Source organism: Python bivittatus, unplaced genomic scaffold, assembly GCF_059951505.1.
Source record: "Python bivittatus isolate LINGU-HERP-01145 unplaced genomic scaffold, Pbiv_v1 ctg000160_np1212, whole genome shotgun sequence".
NCBI classification, from domain to species: domain Eukaryota; kingdom Metazoa; phylum Chordata; class Lepidosauria; order Squamata; family Pythonidae; genus Python; species Python bivittatus.
In genome coordinates this window covers 5,066,583-5,084,659 of record NW_028277076.1, presented here as the reverse complement: position 1 = coordinate 5,084,659, position 18,077 = coordinate 5,066,583, and the positions used below count along the sequence as shown (strand labels likewise).

At 43.4% G+C, this 18,077-nt stretch overlaps 1 protein-coding gene across 1 annotated transcript; it reads left to right on the top strand.

The window, feature by feature from the left end:
* The first annotated feature begins 9,284 nt into the window (after positions 1–9,284).
* ZBTB43 (zinc finger and BTB domain containing 43) lies at positions 9,285–14,818 on the top strand. The gene is made up of 2 exons (XM_015891596.3): positions 9,285–9,649; positions 11,563–14,818. The coding sequence occupies exons 1-2, from the start codon at positions 9,368–9,370 to the stop codon at positions 12,964–12,966; spliced, it is 1,686 nt and encodes a 561-aa protein (XP_015747082.2). The 5' UTR covers positions 9,285–9,367; the 3' UTR covers positions 12,967–14,818.
* The last annotated feature ends 3,259 nt before the right edge of the window (positions 14,819–18,077 follow it).

Here is an 18,077-nt window from a genome sequence, read left to right as displayed (position 1 = left end):
CTTTGCCCCTTCTTTTCAGCTAAGGTTTGCAGATTAGGAATAAGAGTTAGTTGCATTGATGGATTGTGTATTTTACTATCCATATTTACTTTGAAGGTTGTTGCTCCATTTTTCTGCTGGATATTCCTCAACCAGGCATGAACTAGATTTAATCTAGAGTCCCTTGCCCTGCTTCCCTGCTTGCTGACATCTGGGTCATACTTTTCAAACGGGAGACAGAAGTATTCGGGTATCTTGGGGCTGTACTAAAAGAACAAATGGATCCCAGGATCCTCAATTTTCTTAATCTTAATCCCCTGCTCAGCTTGATGTTTTAAGGAAGTCTGGCTAGCTGAGAATGAAGACAACTGCTATTTTTATTTATGTACTCACAGAATGTAAAGGTTCTCCTGTTAAATAAAACTGCCAACCGTTTAACCATCAGTTCTTCTCCATTCAGAAAAAGCTTCATTTGGGCAAAGCAACTGTCTGATCTAATTCTGGAAATGAGATAAGATCATTCTTCTATGAAGACAATAAACCAGAGGTCACTTTAAGGCTTAGAGAATTCATCGCAGAGCCCGGAGACTTGCTGTAAAAATTTGGACGGGGGGTGATTCACATACCTATTTTCTCATGGCAGTGAACAACGTAAAAGGCAAAACATGCCTGCTGCATGAGATTAGGCAAAACATCTGAAGTCTTTGTCTTGAATTTAAGGAATTAAGCCATCTGAAACTGAAGCAGGGGCTGGCCATGATCATTAAGAAAAAGGGGATATTGTATTCTTAATATAATACCTCTGGGCACAGAGATGCTGTTTATGGAATGCAATTTCTATGGAAGCTCAAGTGGTGCTGGGGTTATAGCATTTCAGCAGCAGCCGGAAGACTTTATAAAAAATCTACAGGCACTGAACGTAGCTGTAAGATCTTGCTTTGGCTTTGCTAAACCGTAGTGCTGTTGAGACTTTGTTCAGTTGTATTTGTCCTCTGATGGGCGGAAGACGGCAAATACAATGAAACAAATCTGCACAAAACCATTTTTGTAAAAAAAGACAGTGAATTTTTGCACTAGGGAAGAGCAGCATAAAAAGCAACAATTAAGCCTCTCTGTACATCCACAACACAGCATAAAATGCAACACGCAGAGATTTTTTTGAAAGTTTAGGGAAATGAGCAGACATATGAGAGCCACTCCAGAACAGACCTGATCTTCTGGAGCCCTACAAGGTCTCTCAGATGACTTGAAGAAGGGTGAGTTTTGAAGATCTGGATGTCTGAAGAAACACATCTGATCCCAGTGCTTTGCAAAAGTCAAAATAAACACCATGAAGTGAGTTCTGAAATAATCCGGGAGTTAATGTCATCAGCAAAGTGTTGATGAAGTTTGGGTTCACAGAAAACCCTAAGGCTGCTCAGTTTTCGATTAACGTGTTGTGCAAACCCATGGTGGTTTGCAAACTGTTGATGGTAGAGAGTATTATATTTACCCAGCCAATTGTAGTTTATTTAATCCACCCTGGTTAAACCAGGTACAATGTGTAATCTCAGGCCCAACCTTTACACCTATAAATACTGTTTTACCAGCTTGGAGCACACTAATTTTTACAGTTCTTTAAGAAAAAGCAACTGAGCAGTAGTAATCCATGGCCCTTATTATTATTTTTTTTACTTAATGTGTACGAAATAAAACAATATCACTCCAGGGAGCCACATCTCGACAGCACCCTGCTCATGGTAACCAAATTCTCTTGAATTGTATTCTTGTATTGTCACTGATGATCCCATAGGGTAATGGGAAAATCAAAGACAGCCAGTCACCAAAGTGACACAGCGGAGATTAATGTCAACTTTTATCTGTCACTTTGACGAGCTCTCCCGCACGGGCATGAAATTTTAAAGGTGCAGTGTCAAAACAAAATGAAAAAGCAGTAATGTCCTCAATCTAACATTCTCAGAGGGATAGGAGCAAAGGAGAGGAATACAGAGAAATCAATTTAACGATCAAGAGCAGGAATACTTGAATTTCTCTACTGCCTCCCTCCCTCACCAACTTTTTTTTTCCTTCCCCCCCCGATGCACAGCTTGGGAACAGTTGCAAGTTTTATTTCTTGATGCTCAATCCTGAAATGATGGAGAAAAGGGAGTACGGAGTACGAAATAGCTTGGAGAAAGAATGAACCTGTAAAACGTAACACAGGAACGAAACTGTATTTTTTTCAACATGGTCTGGATAGCCTTGAAAAGCATCATCCTCAAGTCATTGTTTTTCTCTCTCTTTAATACACTCTCACACACACACACACACATATACAGATACAAAAATCAACGTATCCCAATTCTCCACTCTGTTGAACAGGCTGCGCCTTTCAGTGGTGGAGAAATCAGTGCAACAGTACAATACCTTCTCTTTATTTTTTTTCTTCACGTTCCTAAGAAAGAGGGAGAAGAGAAGGTAGAGATCGGACTCTTGTTTTTGATGGCCATCATGTCTCTGTTATACAGTTATGTTGTTGGAAGCCTGAAGATCAAGAGAGCAGATGTGGACGGAGTAGGTGGTATGGGGATATGTGGCCCTGTGCTAACTCTAGCTGATCAGCTGATCCTGGTTTTTACCTTTCTCTATGGTTTTGGGGTGAAATTAGGACGTCATAGCATCGTAGAGCTGAAGTAGACAGCGTTTTTGGACCATTTGGCACGTTTGGGATTTTTGAAGCACACGCTCTCCCAAAATGGGAGGCATGATTGTTCACAAAATACACATCTACTAGGAGGTTCACACCACAGGAGGTGAGGACGAGCTGGTACGTTCAGTGGGAAAATACTAAGTGGGACTTTCTTCCTCTGGCCTAAGCAATAAGGGGCAAGCATGGACTAAATTTTAGCCTTGCTCAACCAGAAGCGAAAGCCAGCCAGATACTTTAAATGTGTGCAAATTGCCTGTGTTCTGAAGCCTGTAAAGGTCAAGGAAAGTGTTCCAGATACAGTAAGTAACTTTGGCTCTTTCAGGCATTCGTTTCTGGGATTAGAGAAATAAACTTGAGACCCGGTATTATTTTATGATTTATTAGAGTGGGGTTAATAGAAACCAAATAAATAAAGTTGACTAATTTTGTTTACCTGCCATTACTCTGACTCCTGCTGTGTCTAATGGTGAAGTAAGATTGAACTTTTCAATCACGTTACAAAATGTAACTTCATATCCAAATTGGTTACTGTTTTTTTTTAATTCTATTACAGGGATGTTATAGAAATTGCTTGCTAGAAATTGCTTCTGGATTACCAAATGTGAAGATCTGCGTACTGTTTCTGAGCCTGTATAAGAAAACAACCTGAGATGTTTGCGTTGAGAGTTTTCGCCCATATCCTTCTCAACTGGCCAAAAGGAAGATTATGATACTGCACGTGTAGTTCTTGTTTCATGAAGGCACAGCTTTTTATCTGTTTATGTTTTTTTATGCCAGGCAATATATTTTTGTCTGTTCAGTTATGCCTATTTCACCATTGGTAAAGGTATATAGGCAATGTATTATATATACTATGGGTTCTTCCCACTATTGTACCATCTCACCACCTAAAATGATAAATGAATTTCTGCAACCTCCCTCCCTCCCAAATAACATATAGGATTCATCCACCATCTCCTTATGAGAAGGAATTGAGTCATTTGAGAAAAGAAATAACCTAAAAAAGAGTTTGGGGTAGGCAGGTCCATGTGTAATTAAAAATATATTGATTGTATTGGAAGCTGAGTTGTGTTCTTAAGAAAGATCGAGCCAGAAAGGCTTGTGGTGAAGGGAACAGAGGGAGTGGAATAGATCTGAGGCAGATAAAACATCATTTTGGAGACTAATGAATGCAGAATTGAAACTATTTGGTAAGCACCTGTAACCTATGCCTTCAATTAATTATAGCTTGTCAGAGTTGCAGTGGAAATCTGGGTATCTGTCTGACTTGAATTCTCCGCTGGGAAAATTGTGTCAGACCATCATGGATGGTGGAGGTTGTCTCCTCCACCATCTCCCCTTTCTGAGGAACACTTTGGCGATGAATGAGGGCAATCACTCAATTTGCTGCTGTTCCAACCCACAATACAACAGAAGGTGCTGAGATTTTAGTGCTGCTACATGTGTGCTGGCTCTGAAAGGGCTGTCCATTCAGTCTGTTTTGAATGCCCTGAACATCCCTCAAGACCATTTTAGGATAAGCAAGCTGATATTTCCTCAGGTTATGATTATGACGACCACATTACCTGGTTTCCTAACTCAGCCTTCCCTGATCCAGTAGTCTCCAGATGTGTTGGGACTACAACTCCCAGAATTCATAGGCAGTAGAGCTGTTCTCTTCTTGTTGGCATCCAACTCATCTACAGGCTATCCGGCTTGTAAAGATATCTAGTTCCATTCTGATTTCCCACAATGCCCCAGCACAGCATTGCCTTGGGGCACTGTGGGACATACCAGATCCCTCTTCTCTTTAAAAGTAACCTCCAGGCTATAGGAATTACAAAGAAACCAACTATTATCCAACTTTCTTGGATGACCTCAAATTTTGAGGAATAGCTGCGCCCTGAATGGGGAGTGGGGAAGGGGGGAGAACAACCTTTAAAATGGAAAAGCAAACCAGGCTAAGACTTTCTGCTTGGCTGTATTTGAACTGCAAATTGCCGCAGCACATTAAATATTAAACAAATAAAATGTACTCTATGTTTTTGTAATTAAAACTCCTATTTCATATTTCACAGGTCACTATGGAGAGGTTACAGTGTGATCTATGAAGTTTTGGGGTCCCTTGTTTGAATATAAAGTGTGTGGAAAAAATTAGGAAAGATGGACTTTGTTTGTTGTTGCTGTTTTGACACACTTTGCTCTAATTTCTTATCCTCTCTTCTCTACTTTAAATTGTAAGTTCCTCAATACAGTGATTTTACTAGATACATAAATGCTGCGCAGAACTCTGCCTTGCAAGATCTCAAAAGTTTTCTTAGTTAGCATCTGCTGATAATTTCTTTTTAATACTTTCTGTTGGTGTTTTTGAACCAGTGTTACGGTTGGAAATGGTGAGAAGAGCAACTGGCTGGGTTTTTTTCTCTCACCTGCTTCCCCATTTCCCTCCTGAGGTCTCCCCTGAAGACTGAATGGAAGCATAAGAAGCCAGGGAAGCTGCAGATGGCTGGAGAGAGGATTTCCAGGACCCATCTTTCTATCCCTCAGCCTCCCTGGCTGCTCACTCTAGCTGGTGCCAGTGAAGAATACTCAGCCCGAGGTTAGAAAGGCCAGTAAGCTGAGTAATGATAAAGCACAGTTTCTTGGGCTTGTAGAAATGCATGTCTTGGAGGAAAAAGCATTGCTTAGCAACGCCCAAGACATGGTCAGGTTCAACCTCCAGCATTTCCTTTTAAAGGCTCAAAGGAAAAATTGTTGGGAAGAAACCAGCCCCAGCTCAAGGAGAGAAAACCTGACAAGATAGAGCAGCAGTTGCGTTCGAAACCATGAAATTGAGTCACTGGGGCACAAGCAACCAGCTTTTTCCCCATTACTCCTCCATTTCCACATCTCAAGTTCTCTGCCTGATAAATTGACTGTCGGTCCAAGAATCACAGAATAAGGAAGGACCTTGGAAGTCCCCAGTCTAACCCTGCTTCCTTCATTCTAATAAAGCATTTCTAGAATTCCTGGGAAACAGCCTTCTACTTCTTCTGTACCAAATTAGGGTTTGCTACTTCAAAGAAATTCTTCCATTGTTGAATCGCACTAACAATGGGTACTCAAAATGTTTATTTTGAACATTCCCATGCCATCTTTGGTTGGCTACCTCTCTAATTAACCGTTGATCCCCGAACCCCTGATTTCTTAGAATTGCAACTTTGCATCTTTGTTAGAACGGCCCTTTAACCTTAGTGCCATGGTATATACAGATTAGATAGTACAAGCATGAGACTTCGCAGGACATTAACAATAGCACACAATTACAATGTTCCCTGCTTTATCTAATTGTTATTTACTCATTAAATAAGATCCCCACTTCTAGTGCACTGAGGGCTGGGGAACAGGGCTGAAATCCTGAGAATATTGCTACATTAAGTGTTGGGAGATGTGCTTTGAGCTGTTTGAGGCTTCAGTGCCACCTACTGTCTACTGACAACCAGGACAACTTGCTTCTCTTCTCTCTCTTCCTTTGCCAGAACATCTCCACACAGCTTTCTTCAGCATGACCACAGTGGAGCTATGAAGGACGTCTTACCTGGTTCACAGGACAAGTCAAAATGCTTCTTAATTCTGCCTTGGTGCATTATGCACTCCCAGCCAGTGTGGTTTGTAAATGATGTTTAGAGTAATGTGAGTGCAACCACTGTTGATTCAATAAACTATGGTTAAACAGAGATAAGAATAGTGCTGCTGGATCTGGCCAAGGCTCATCTCAGTCAAGTATTTTGCTTCTCATAGCGGCCAACTAGATGCTTCTGGAGTGCTTGCAAGGAGGAGATGGAGACCTCTCTCTCTTCTGCCAGTATTCCCCTGCTATTGGTCTTAATTAAGCATTAAGCAGCGGCTTAATGACGCTGAAAGTTGCCGGCCAGAAATGGTCGACGCTTCAGCGGTTCGAGTCCAGCCTTCGCGTTAACAGGGTGAGCTCCTGTTTCCTCCCCAGTTCCTGTCAACCCAACAGTTCGAAAACTCACGTGAGTAGATAAATGGGTACTCTCACTCCAGTGGGAGGAAAAATACTGGCGGCGCCTTGCAAAAAGGAGTTGGGAGCAGTTGCCGGGTAGCGCAACCGCCCTCCCCGAAAAGGGCACGAAGCAACGGAAACCCCGCCTCCTGCGCTTGCCAGCTGGGCTCTGCTCTAGGAAGGAGGTTCTGGCAAACCACTTCCGAAACACCTTGCCTTGAAAACTGCAAGGACTTGTCCAAGCAGTCACTGCAGAGTCGGTAACAACTGAGCACAGATAAAAAAAAAAAAAAATTGGTCTTTGAGGGCAGGTGTAACACGTAGTCTTCAAAACCAGTAGACTTTGATAGATTAATTAAATTAAATTAAATAAATTATCTAAACCTCTTTTACCATGTCTTGCCATAATGAACACCACAGATTCACAATGCATGGATAAGGAATTTTGTTTGTTCTAAATCTTCTTCCAAACAGCTTCACTAGATGACCCTCGGCCCCAGTTCTTCAGACTATGCATGATTTTACACACCTTAGTCATATCCCCCTTCCATCACCTTTTTTCTAAGCTGAAGAGTCCCAAACATGCCAGCCTATCTCATAGGGAAGGTGTTCAACTCCCTGATCAAGCTTTGCCTAACCAAATGTTGGTTAGGGAAGTTGTACAAATACAGACTTAGGCTCTAAATTTAATGGTTTTGCCACGTGTGTGAAATTTGTGGTCTTATTCACCTCTTTTGATTTGATTTCATCATGTTATATAGCGGTTAGTCAACTACAAGTGGGGCCCCTCTTGTAAGTGGGACTGCAAACTTCCGTTCCAGAGTCTTATTCTGATAGCGCCAAGTGACTGAGCTTCGAGCAAGAAGAACAATCCACGAATTGCATAGCTCCCTTTGGCAAAACCAAGAGTTTACAAATTGCTATGCCTACAGAGCTGACGTCCCATTCATTTTTAAGTCTGTGCCAGTTTAGGCAGGGTATAAGTGAATGCATTCTCCAGGGTGTCATCTCCTCCTCCAATTTTTTTTAAAAGCATCACCTGAGACGAGAGATCTAATTTTCGGGGGGGCGGGGGAGAGGACTTTTTGCATGCTGGGTCATGACTCGTTTGCCTAGAGATGGGAAATTCTATAGGTACGGACTTCTTCTTGGGAAGAAACATGCCGCCACGAGACCAGAGGCTCAGCTTCACAGCATGTGAGCCCAAGAGCAAATTCCCAAACACTTGCAGGATTTCAGAGGTGCAATTCGTGAGCTGAAAATAGATCAAAGCCTTACTTTGAACTCTCCAAAATAACAACAATGAAAAACCCTATGGCATTCCTGGGAGCATGTGGGTGTGTGCCAGGATCATGAAGTGCCTCTCTGACTTGTCTTAATGAGCCACGCTGGATTTCAACCGAGCACAGAGGATTGGCAGCGGTTACAGGGGGTTGACTTTCTGATAGATCTGATGGCCAGCGGGATTTTTTTCAGCCCAAATATTTTAGCCCTAATAGCGGGGTGCTGTTTTCTTCCTCTAACAATTTGTTTCTTTGACATTTTGCTCTCGGGACTGCTTCCCATCTTTAAAAATTATGGAGGACCCCAAAAGAGCTTTTGTTTGTATGGGTTGTGTTTATCAATATTTACCCTATTAAAAATTAAAATGGGTGCATCTGTAAAATACTTATTTATTGAATCATGCAAAAAGAGCAATGTGAAACCCATTGGACATTAAAATAAATACAACCTTTTTCATGGGGAAAAAAACCTGTATTTTGATAACGAATAAAACATAATAATGAGAAGGGTGACATTGTTTTAAATGTTTGCCAGTATCTTCGGTATCTGGCAAACAATTTTGATTTCACGGACCCAAGAGGGTCTTGGACCACCCTTTAAAAAACACTGCTTTGAGATGGCCACTTAGAAGAGAAGGTGTTTTTATTATTATTTAGCCAGTTATTCAATTTATAGAGCTGCCCATCTGATTTTTACATGACTCTGGGCAGCTTACAATAACACCACATACACCCTTAGAATAAATAAAAATAAAATAAAATACAAATAGACCGCTGACAATACAACAAAAACCACCAAATACACCTTATAGAATAAATAAAAATAAAATACAAATAGGCAGCTTACAACAGAACAAAAACCACCAAATACACTGTACAGAGTAAATAAGCACAGAATTGCTGTCTGCAGAATGAAAGGAATAAAAACGAAATAAGAAAGGTAGTATCGAATAGTATAGCAACATACAAAATAAGAAAAACAAATAACATAAAACACAGAATTACGACTCCCGCCCTTCTTGCTATGGAGCGGCTGCCCTCTTGCAAGGCCTGGATGGGCTGATCCGGGGGAGAAGAACCCCTCCCGGCCCCCACCGTGGCTGAAAAGGATGCTGGGAGCCCACGTTGCCCTTGGGCAGCGCCTGCCTTCCCCGAGGGCCGCCCTCCCTCCGTCCCTTCCAGCCCAGCAGCTCGGAGGCCCGAGCTGGGCACGCCCGTTAAGCAGCTCCAGCCCAGCCGGGCGGAATCCCGCCTCCATCTTGGGCCTGCTCAAGGAGCGCCTCAATTACGAAACTGAAACTGAAACTAAATCCCGTCCTGTTCCTTCCCCTTCCCCAGACATGTCGCCGCCCAAGACATCCCCGCGGGCGCCGGGTTGGCCGGGCACGGCTCGCCCCGCCCACCCCTCTTCCTCCAACCCGATGGCTGCGGATGATGGGGGCGGCCCGCTCGGGGAAGACCCCGCCGGCCGCGTTCGACGCGCGAACCTCAGGCGCTCCTTCCCGGCCTACTCTATCTCCCACGTCACCCGGAAGCGGATGCGCACGGACCGGAAGAAGAGGCCCGCACTTCCGGGTCTGGCTTCCTGGGCGCCGCAGGGGAAGACCCGAGGCTGGGGAGGAAGGAGGACGCGCGGCCGGATCGCCTGCGGATGCCGCCCACCATGTGAGGGAGGCTTGCGGCCTTCCCGCCGAGGCTGTTTCTCCGGAGCAGGTGAGGGGCCGGCGCTCGGGCCCTCCAGGCATGGGGGCAGATCGAAGGGGAAAGAGGGAGGGGCGCCCTTATCTCCGAGAGAGCCCCCGTGTGCAGGAGCAGTCTACCGTCCGAGCGCTGGTGCGCGTCTCGGGGTGGGGGCTTTGTGAGACGTGTCTCCTGGCCGGGGAAGGGCGCGCGGGAGGAGGAGAGCATCTGGCTGCGGTGGGGGAGCCGTGGCTGGAAGCAGGCTGCCCCGGCAGATGCCAGGGGCCGTGGAAGGGAGGGGGCGAGGCCCCGCCGCCGATCAGGGAGCGGCCTGTCAGTTTCATTCTGAGCTGGGGGTGTGATTCTAAGGGAAGAGACTCTCTAGCGCAGGGTTGAACTGTGGAGTCCTTGGTGCTCCCTGAGCTGGGTGGGCGTCTTGCAGACGTTTCATAACCCGACTAGGTAGTATCATCAGTAGCTTCACGTTTGATTGATTTACTTGGTGCTTTTGATTCCTGGCAACTGCCTGGACTAGTCCCTGCAGTTCTCATGGCAAGATCTCAGAAGCGGTTTGCCATTGCCTGCGTCCTAGGGCTGAGAGAGAGGGGCTGGCCCAAGGCCACCTAGCAACCTTCATGCCTAAGGCAGGACTAGAACCCAGGGTCTCCTGGTTTCTAGCCTCTCCCATGTGGCTTCACATAGCTACTGTATGTAAACAGGCAGCAAACGCCACACTCCCTCACGCTGAGGATGTTACCCAGTTGGGTAATGAAATGTCTGCAAGCAACAGCCAAACTCAGAAAGCACCAAGGACGATATCTTGACATTTAAATTTGGATTGTCCATTCATAACATGGGACTTCAGCAATGTTCCTTGCTTTGGACAATGCACCGAATAATAGAATTGTGACTTCTTTCTGTCTGGAGATTAAATCCAGCCTCCAAAACCTCCATCTGACTACCAGTGGTACTTTTATGTAATTAAATATCCCTGGAGTAGGAAGAGAGAGTTTATTTTAAGAACTCTTCACTGGCTTTTGTGGTTTTATTTTGTCTTCCTCCTTGCACTTTGTTTTTAAAAAAATGGTTAACAATTGGGAAGAAGCTAAAGTGCTGTTAGACCTTTATTTAAAGCCAAAAGCACTGAATAAAAAAAGGGTGTTAAAAATTGCACCTTTTTAATTAGTGCATCCTCAGATGCAATCTTCAGGTTCATTCCAAGTTGCTGTCTCACAGTTTCATGCTCCAGCAACTGTTGTCTCACTTGCAGAGACAGCTAGCAGCCATGTTCCCCAATCTGGTGCCTCTTCTCATGCGATGGACTGCAATTCCCAGATTTCTCAGCTTACATAACCTTTGGAACATATTGTTTCTGCATATCTCTCATTTGCACACAGAGACCCACACAAGAATGTGTGCGGTACTGAAAAGCATGATTCGCTGGTGCCTAACATGAGAATCTCCTTTACCTTTGTAAATAACTAGCCACTTATACTTGATAGCAGTCATGGTCAAAGCTAGGCCCAGCTAGGGAAATGTTTGTAAATTGGTGGGAACAGCTGGTCATTTTCAGACTGCTTATATGCCAGAAAGAGCTGAGGTAGGTATGCATATGGATAGATAGGCTAATGAAAATGTGAATGCAAACCCTTTTGAGTCTTATAGAGGTGAATCCGTGTAGCTCAGGGTTGAACTGTGGAGTCCTTGGGGTTCTCTGAGCTTGGTTCTTTTCTTGCAAACGTCTCATTACCCGGCTAGATAACTAGCCTAATTCTAAAATTCTAAAAATTCTAGCACTGAAGATGTGACCTAGCCGGGTAATGAAACCTTTGCAAGAAAAGAACCAAGCTCGGAGAACCCCAAGGACTCCACCTTTTGAGTCTTTCTCAGTTTGCAAAGCTGTGCCTTTTCTTTCGTCTTGAAACCAGTGCCCTTTTCTCTTGCAGTATACTGATGAAATGGAGCCTGGGACGAATTCTTTTCGAGTAGAATTTCCTGATTTCTCTAGCACCATCCTGCAGAAGCTCAACCAGCAGCGACAGCAAGGACAACTTTGCGATGTTTCTATTGTTGTCCAGGGTCATCTTTTCCGAGCCCATAAAGCTGTCCTAGCAGCCAGCTCCCCTTACTTTTGCGATCAGGTGCTCCTGAAGAACAGTCGACGGATTGTTCTTCCTGATGTCATGAATCCCAGGGTGTTTGAGAATATTCTTCTGTCAACTTATACGGGGCGGCTAGTGATGCCTGCTCCGGAAATTGTTAGCTACTTGACAGCAGCAAGCTTCCTTCAAATGTGGCACGTGGTGGACAAGTGCACAGAGGTGTTAGAAGGAAACCCTTCTGTCCTTTGTCAAAAGCTGAACCGAACCAGTGACCACCAGTCTCCAAGCAGCAGTAACTACAATGGCCTTGTGGAAAGCTTTGAGCTGGGGACAGCGGGGCAGGCAGATTTCCACAAGGTGCAGGAACTAAGGGATGGGGAAAATGAAGAGGAGAGCTCCAAAGACGAGCTGTTGTCCCAGTTAACAGAACACGAGTATCTTCCTAGCAATTCTTCAACAGAACATGACCGGTTGAGCACGGGCATGACCAGCCAAGATGGAGAAGAGGGAGTTAGTGACAGTGCTGAGTACCAGTATACCCGGCCTCTTTACAGCAAACCCAGCATTATGTCTCACAAACGATGGGTCCACGTAAAAACAGAGAGGTTTGTGCAGGACTGCGAAGGGGTAGAGATGCATGGCTCCTACGATGAGCACCAGGTGTCCGAGTCTATGAACGCTGTTCAGCCAGACCACCCTGCTCAGACAACCATTCCTGGAAATCTTCGTGTCAGTGAAAAGACGATGGAAATGGGATTTGGTGAGCAAGCCAACGGGAGCAACTATGACGAGCAAGTGGACTTTTATGGTTCTTCCATGGAAGAGTTCTCCGGGGAAAGGAATGATGGGACCCTAAGTCTTCAGAGGCAGGAGGCTTCAGGTTACGGAGAAAGCACAGATCTTCCCTCGGGGATCAAGGAAGAAAATGCCCTGCCTGGCTTTTCTACCGCCGACAGGCTCTATCCGTGCCAATGTGGCAAGAGTTTCACCCACAAAAGCCAGAGGGACCGTCACATGAGCATGCACTTGGGCCTCCGGCCTTACGGCTGTGGCGTCTGCGGTAAGAAATTCAAAATGAAGCATCACCTTGTGGGCCATATGAAAATTCACACAGGCGTCAAACCGTACGAATGTAACATCTGCGGGAAGAGGTTCATGTGGAGGGACAGTTTCCATCGGCACGTGACCTCTTGCACCAAATCGTACCAAGCCTGCAAAGTGGAACAGAACACTACTAAAATGAACTAGAAGAGGAAGGGCAGAGAACGAAAGGGAATATAATCGCTTAGCCGAACAAGCAGAACGATGGCATTGCGCAGCCTGTGCCTAAGGCCTGCTGCTTTGAGATGGTTGGTTCGAAATAAACTCTGGGGCACAGGTTCAAGCACCCATGGGTGCCAGGGCCATCTTTTAAGGTGTTACTGAGGATTCCTCTCCCGAGACTGCAGACAGACCAGCAAGTTGACATAATGGTACTTTTATGTACTTACAGTTATTGCTGTTTAATTTGTGCTTTACCAATATTTGGGTTCTCTAAAGTGGAATGCTGAGGGACCTTCTTGCTTTTAGTACATCTCAGTAGATTTCTGCTCAGATATTTTAAGGTTCAGCAAGGATGTATGTTGGGGAGGGGCTGTTTTCTTCGGTGCCACTCCCTGGTTGGCGGTGTTTGAATCTAAGTTAGTAAATTAGAGGTGGGAGCACTCGATTGTTTAGGATGAGTGAGGGTGAATGAGTGGATGACTTTCTCTCCCTTTCTCAAAATGCACATTGCTAGACAACTTTCAAGTGCAGCCACATCGTTAACCGACAGCTGCTTCCTTGATCTGTCCAACTTCTGAGTTTCATTTACTGGCTCTCTTTGTTTTTGCAGAGCGCATGTTAATGCTTCTTTTTGATATATTGTGATGGACACTTTAAAACCTCACTTTCTTGTCCTTCCCTTGTGCCTAATGCAATAGCCACTCAAACCACCCTCTTATTTTGGCTGGGACACTCAAGAGCATTGTGCTTGTTTCCCAACAGAGGTGAAAATGCCATTCTCTTGTAGTTGAGACTCATTGCAGACATCATTTTTGTTCTATATTTTACCAGTGTGCTGCAAGACCAGAAAGCAAATCATCTCTGGGGTTTGCAATGTAAGCTTTTGTACTAGCCTCCTTACCAACTCAGACTGGTTAGTAGTTGCTTGAAACTATTCCCTTTCCTTCCAGCGATTAAAAAGTAAATAGCATTCAGAAGAAGCTCGTGCCCACATTCCCCGAAGGGAAGCTCTTCTGGGTTTCAAAATGTGATATTTCTCCTCCATGGAGGATGGATTTTTCAGCTCCAGATTAATTTTTTAATCAGAGGTTGTTCCAGATCATTAATAAAGAGTTGACTTTTTTCTCATCCCAACTACTGCGCAAGATGGAGGCAGGTTGGAACGGTCAAGGCATTTGTGCCCATCTCATCTGTGTGTTTCCTTGGCAGAATACTTGCCCAGTATGCCAAGGTAACTTATCTACCCATCCCAGTTTCCATCTGTAAACCTTGGAGAAGGGGGAATCTGTAGTTCTTGCACTGATAACCTAAATTCACAAGAAAGGCAAGCATTTTTGAGACGGTTGTCCTCTTCCTTCAATTGCTCAGTTTAAATTATCTTTCCAGCTGATGTCTAAAATATGAGTGTCTAACTTGGTAGGATGGTAGCGCTGTGAACTAACCTTTAGGCCTTTCTCTTTTAATTAAATATGCCTCCCCTCCTGGTGTTAAACTTGTTCTAAAGTGATTGAACCTACCAGCTGTTGGGATTCCCTTGTCTCTTCCCACCCTATCCTCCAAATGGGCAATCTTTCAACCTCTCCAGTAAGGCACTTCTTCAGCTGACCATGGGGACTTACATGTGGATGGTCAACCCCAAGTGTCAAACATGAACTCAGCCATACCCTTCGCTAGAAATGGCTGCCACTGACTTGAACCCTAGGAAACAAGTTAACTCCGCAGGGATCTCTTTGCCAACACTGTAACTCGCTAATGTATAGAAGCACTTTGTATTTAAAACAAAACAAACAAAAATATAATTTTTTTTTAGAATTTATATATATTCTAGAATATATATAATATATTCCCTAAATATATATATTTAGAATCCATATATATATCTATTTATGGATATGGATATGGATATGGATATGGATATATATATATGGATATATCTATCTATCCTAAATAGATATATTTAGAATATATATATATTTCCTAAATAGATATATTTAGAATATATATATATTTCCTAAATAGATATATTTAGAATATATATATATATATTCCCTAAATAGATATATTTAGAATATGAATATATATATATATATATATATATATATATATATATTCCTTCTGGTTTGATTTCTACTTCATGTTGTCTGTCTGATTTTTCTTATTTGAAATTTTATAAAGGTAAGAAGCTTTTTGTTTACATAAGTGTGGGTACTGGGGGTTTGTGTGGGGGAAAAGTAAGATCCTAAGGATCTGTTTTTAGTTTTGTTTGTTTCAAAAATAAAACAGAAGCAAAAAAAAGTCACTGCCTTAGAATGTCCAGGAAGCCTTTTCTCCCTCTTTTGGATAAACGTCTGTGGGCTTAGTTAGGAAAAAAAGGCCTGTGTTTCATACTGCTCAACTGCACGCATTTGGACCTCACTTTTTTCCCTCTCTGTGCTGCCAATCCAGCTATAGCAAAAAAAAAAAAGACGACTCAGTTTGGATCATTCTGCTGGGCAGCTTCTGAACGCGCAGCATTTACTGAGAAGTGCTCCACCTACTAGGAGGGAAAAGTGCGTTAAGAATGAGGAAATTTCCCTTGCTTGTTTAAATCTCACTGCCTTGGAGCTGCCCGATGGACAATAGCCAGTGCAACACCTGCCTGGCGTATTGCAGAAGACTGTGTCCATGCTCCCAATGTGTTGGGACTCCATCTCTCCGAATCTCCACCTTATAGAGCTTTGAGGGGAGGTTAGTTCCTGCCCAGTTGGAAGGCGTCAAGTCAGGCCAGAATGCCAGGGGTTTAATCCGCGGGGACCGTTTTCTGTATCGCTGCCATGGAGGTGAACAGAGAGCTAACGCGAAGAGTTAGTGTGACTTATGCAGAAAGTGTTTGGGTCCTAGCATAACGCTTCTCTTGGCAGGGGGTTGACAGTGGGGACCAGGAACAGTTATTGGAAGAACTATGATCGTGGACTTTTAAAATGTTCCCAGGATGGTAAGCAGCTTCAGATAGGAACAGAGACATCTCAAAACTCTTCATTGTCGTTTTCAGTATGGAGTAATACTTAGATATTTATCATCAGCATGTTTCCTCTTTGCCAGCAGCAATTCCAGGCCCAATTTGTGTGCAATGGATAGCCCGTTCCTTCTCCTTTATGAGAAATTGAGGGTGCAGTTGCAATTGAGAAAGACTAGGTAAAATGCCTGAAGTATAGAAACATGTTATTTCCACTCAGGCCAGAATTCTGTATGTGGTGAGGGAATAGCAGCATGTATTATTCTTGTGCTGCGCTAATTTCTCTTCATTCATAACATGTTTGAGACTAACTCTGCCTTGCAACAATTCTAGAAAAGGTGGTTCTTTCCTTGGACATTTGCCCAACGCAGGGGCAAGTGTGGCTTTGAATGATAACAATCCATTTGGTTTTGAACTCTCTTGCTAATAAGGACAATTACATTTCTCTAGAAAACATTTCCCTTATTTGTGGGGTGTTTCCCCCCTTTGAGAGGGAGGAAGCACCCCACAAATAATACTTGAAGTTCATTTCTGCAGTTGTCGTTTTCTTTCAAATATCTGCTGCTAAGCTGGGGCATCTTTTTCCTCCCTTCTGGTCTGATTTGGGTAGTAACGCATATTACTTTCCTGCTGATTTGTGAAGGTAAAACTGCTGGGTTTGGGAACTCTATTCTTATTTCTAATCCTTAAAGGATTTTAGAGGTATTAACCACAGACCCATCAGTGCTTAATAGGTGATTTCCTTGCACTTTGCTAACACAGCATGCTTCACGAGTCCAAGACTGTAAGTATTATATTGTAAAATTCGCCGTTGGCCTCTTTGTTTTTTAAAAGGGCAAATATGTTGAATGTGTTTCAGGCAGATGAAATTTCTAAACCTGAGAGTCTATTTTTTTAAAGATATTTGTTTTATCTAGGATAGTGGAATACTAAGGCATTCAGAAAGCATTTGTGCTTTTTTATTCAGATATTTTGACATGGATAAGTAGAATTGCATAGTCTAGCTGCTGAGGCCCCAAGGGGGAAGGAGAGCTGGAGAACTTAAATGTATATTAACATTTTTGATGTGTTACATTGACATGCTTCTACTTTGCTTGAAGCCTGCATCCTAAGTCAGTTGTTGCTGCTTCCCCCCACCCCTCCCCATTTCCCCTTCTGGTTTCCACCATATTTCTAGAATAAATGTGGTTGTTTTTGCAAACGAGTGAACCTCCTTTATTCCACTACAAAAGTTTCTCTGTTAAGCATTGTCACTTATATTAGAACTGATCTGTGAACTGCTATGCCTATATTGCAAAGATTGGAGATATAATTCTGCTGTCCTTATAATGTACAGCGTGGTTTATGTGACATTCCTGTTTCTTTGTTTTCTTCTTATAGAAGAGTCTGTTGCTCTTTTGTATAACATGTTTTAATAAATGTTATCTGTATTTTCCTACGTGTGTTTATTTACCCACCAAAGTATCCTAAACCCACTCCTGTGGGAGCAAGTTTCACTGAACCTGAAGATGCTTATTTCTGACCAAGTCATGGCATAATGGAATTAGCACTGAGATTGTGTGAAGGATATCATGTTCATACTGAAAAGAACAAACCACCTTGGAAAGCGTTCTTAAAAAAATATCTTGGAAAGTATTTCCAAGAAGGAAAATTGGAAGAATGAAACAGAGGGGGCAAGTTTATTTCCTGTGGTTCTAATTGTTATTGTTTGTTGTAATGTTCTGTAAGCTGCCTGGCTGCTGTCATTGGTGACTGGCCAGCTTTAGAAGCTGAAATTATAAATGCATAAATGAAAACGGAGAGGGAATCTGTGTCCGAGAGTAGAATGCAAGCTATAAGATGCCAAGGTACAAGCAATACCTTTAAAAAATGGCAAAGGAAGGGTTGTGTGACACCAAACAGGTTGAAAGAGTGGCCTTCCACAGAGGCCAGCAGAGGAGTTCCTGAGGGTGGTCAGTGACCTCAAAATGACAGATGTGCCACCCCAGAAGTCCCACCCCTTTTTGATGTGTGTTGTGCACATGACACACTTGTAAAAAAGGGCAGCCCTTCAGTCGCCTGACCTCTTCTGAAAGATGGTGTGATCACCTTCTGATGAACA

Coding starts and splice junctions, on each gene's coding strand:
- ZBTB43 (XM_015891596.3), top strand. CDS start 9,368: ATGATGGGGGCGGCCCGCTCGGGGAAGACCCCGCCGGCCGCGTTCGAC. Junction 9,650..11,562: donor AGGCTGTTTCTCCGGAGCAG/GTGAGGGGCCGG, acceptor TTTCTCTTGCAG/TATACTGATGAAATGGAGCC.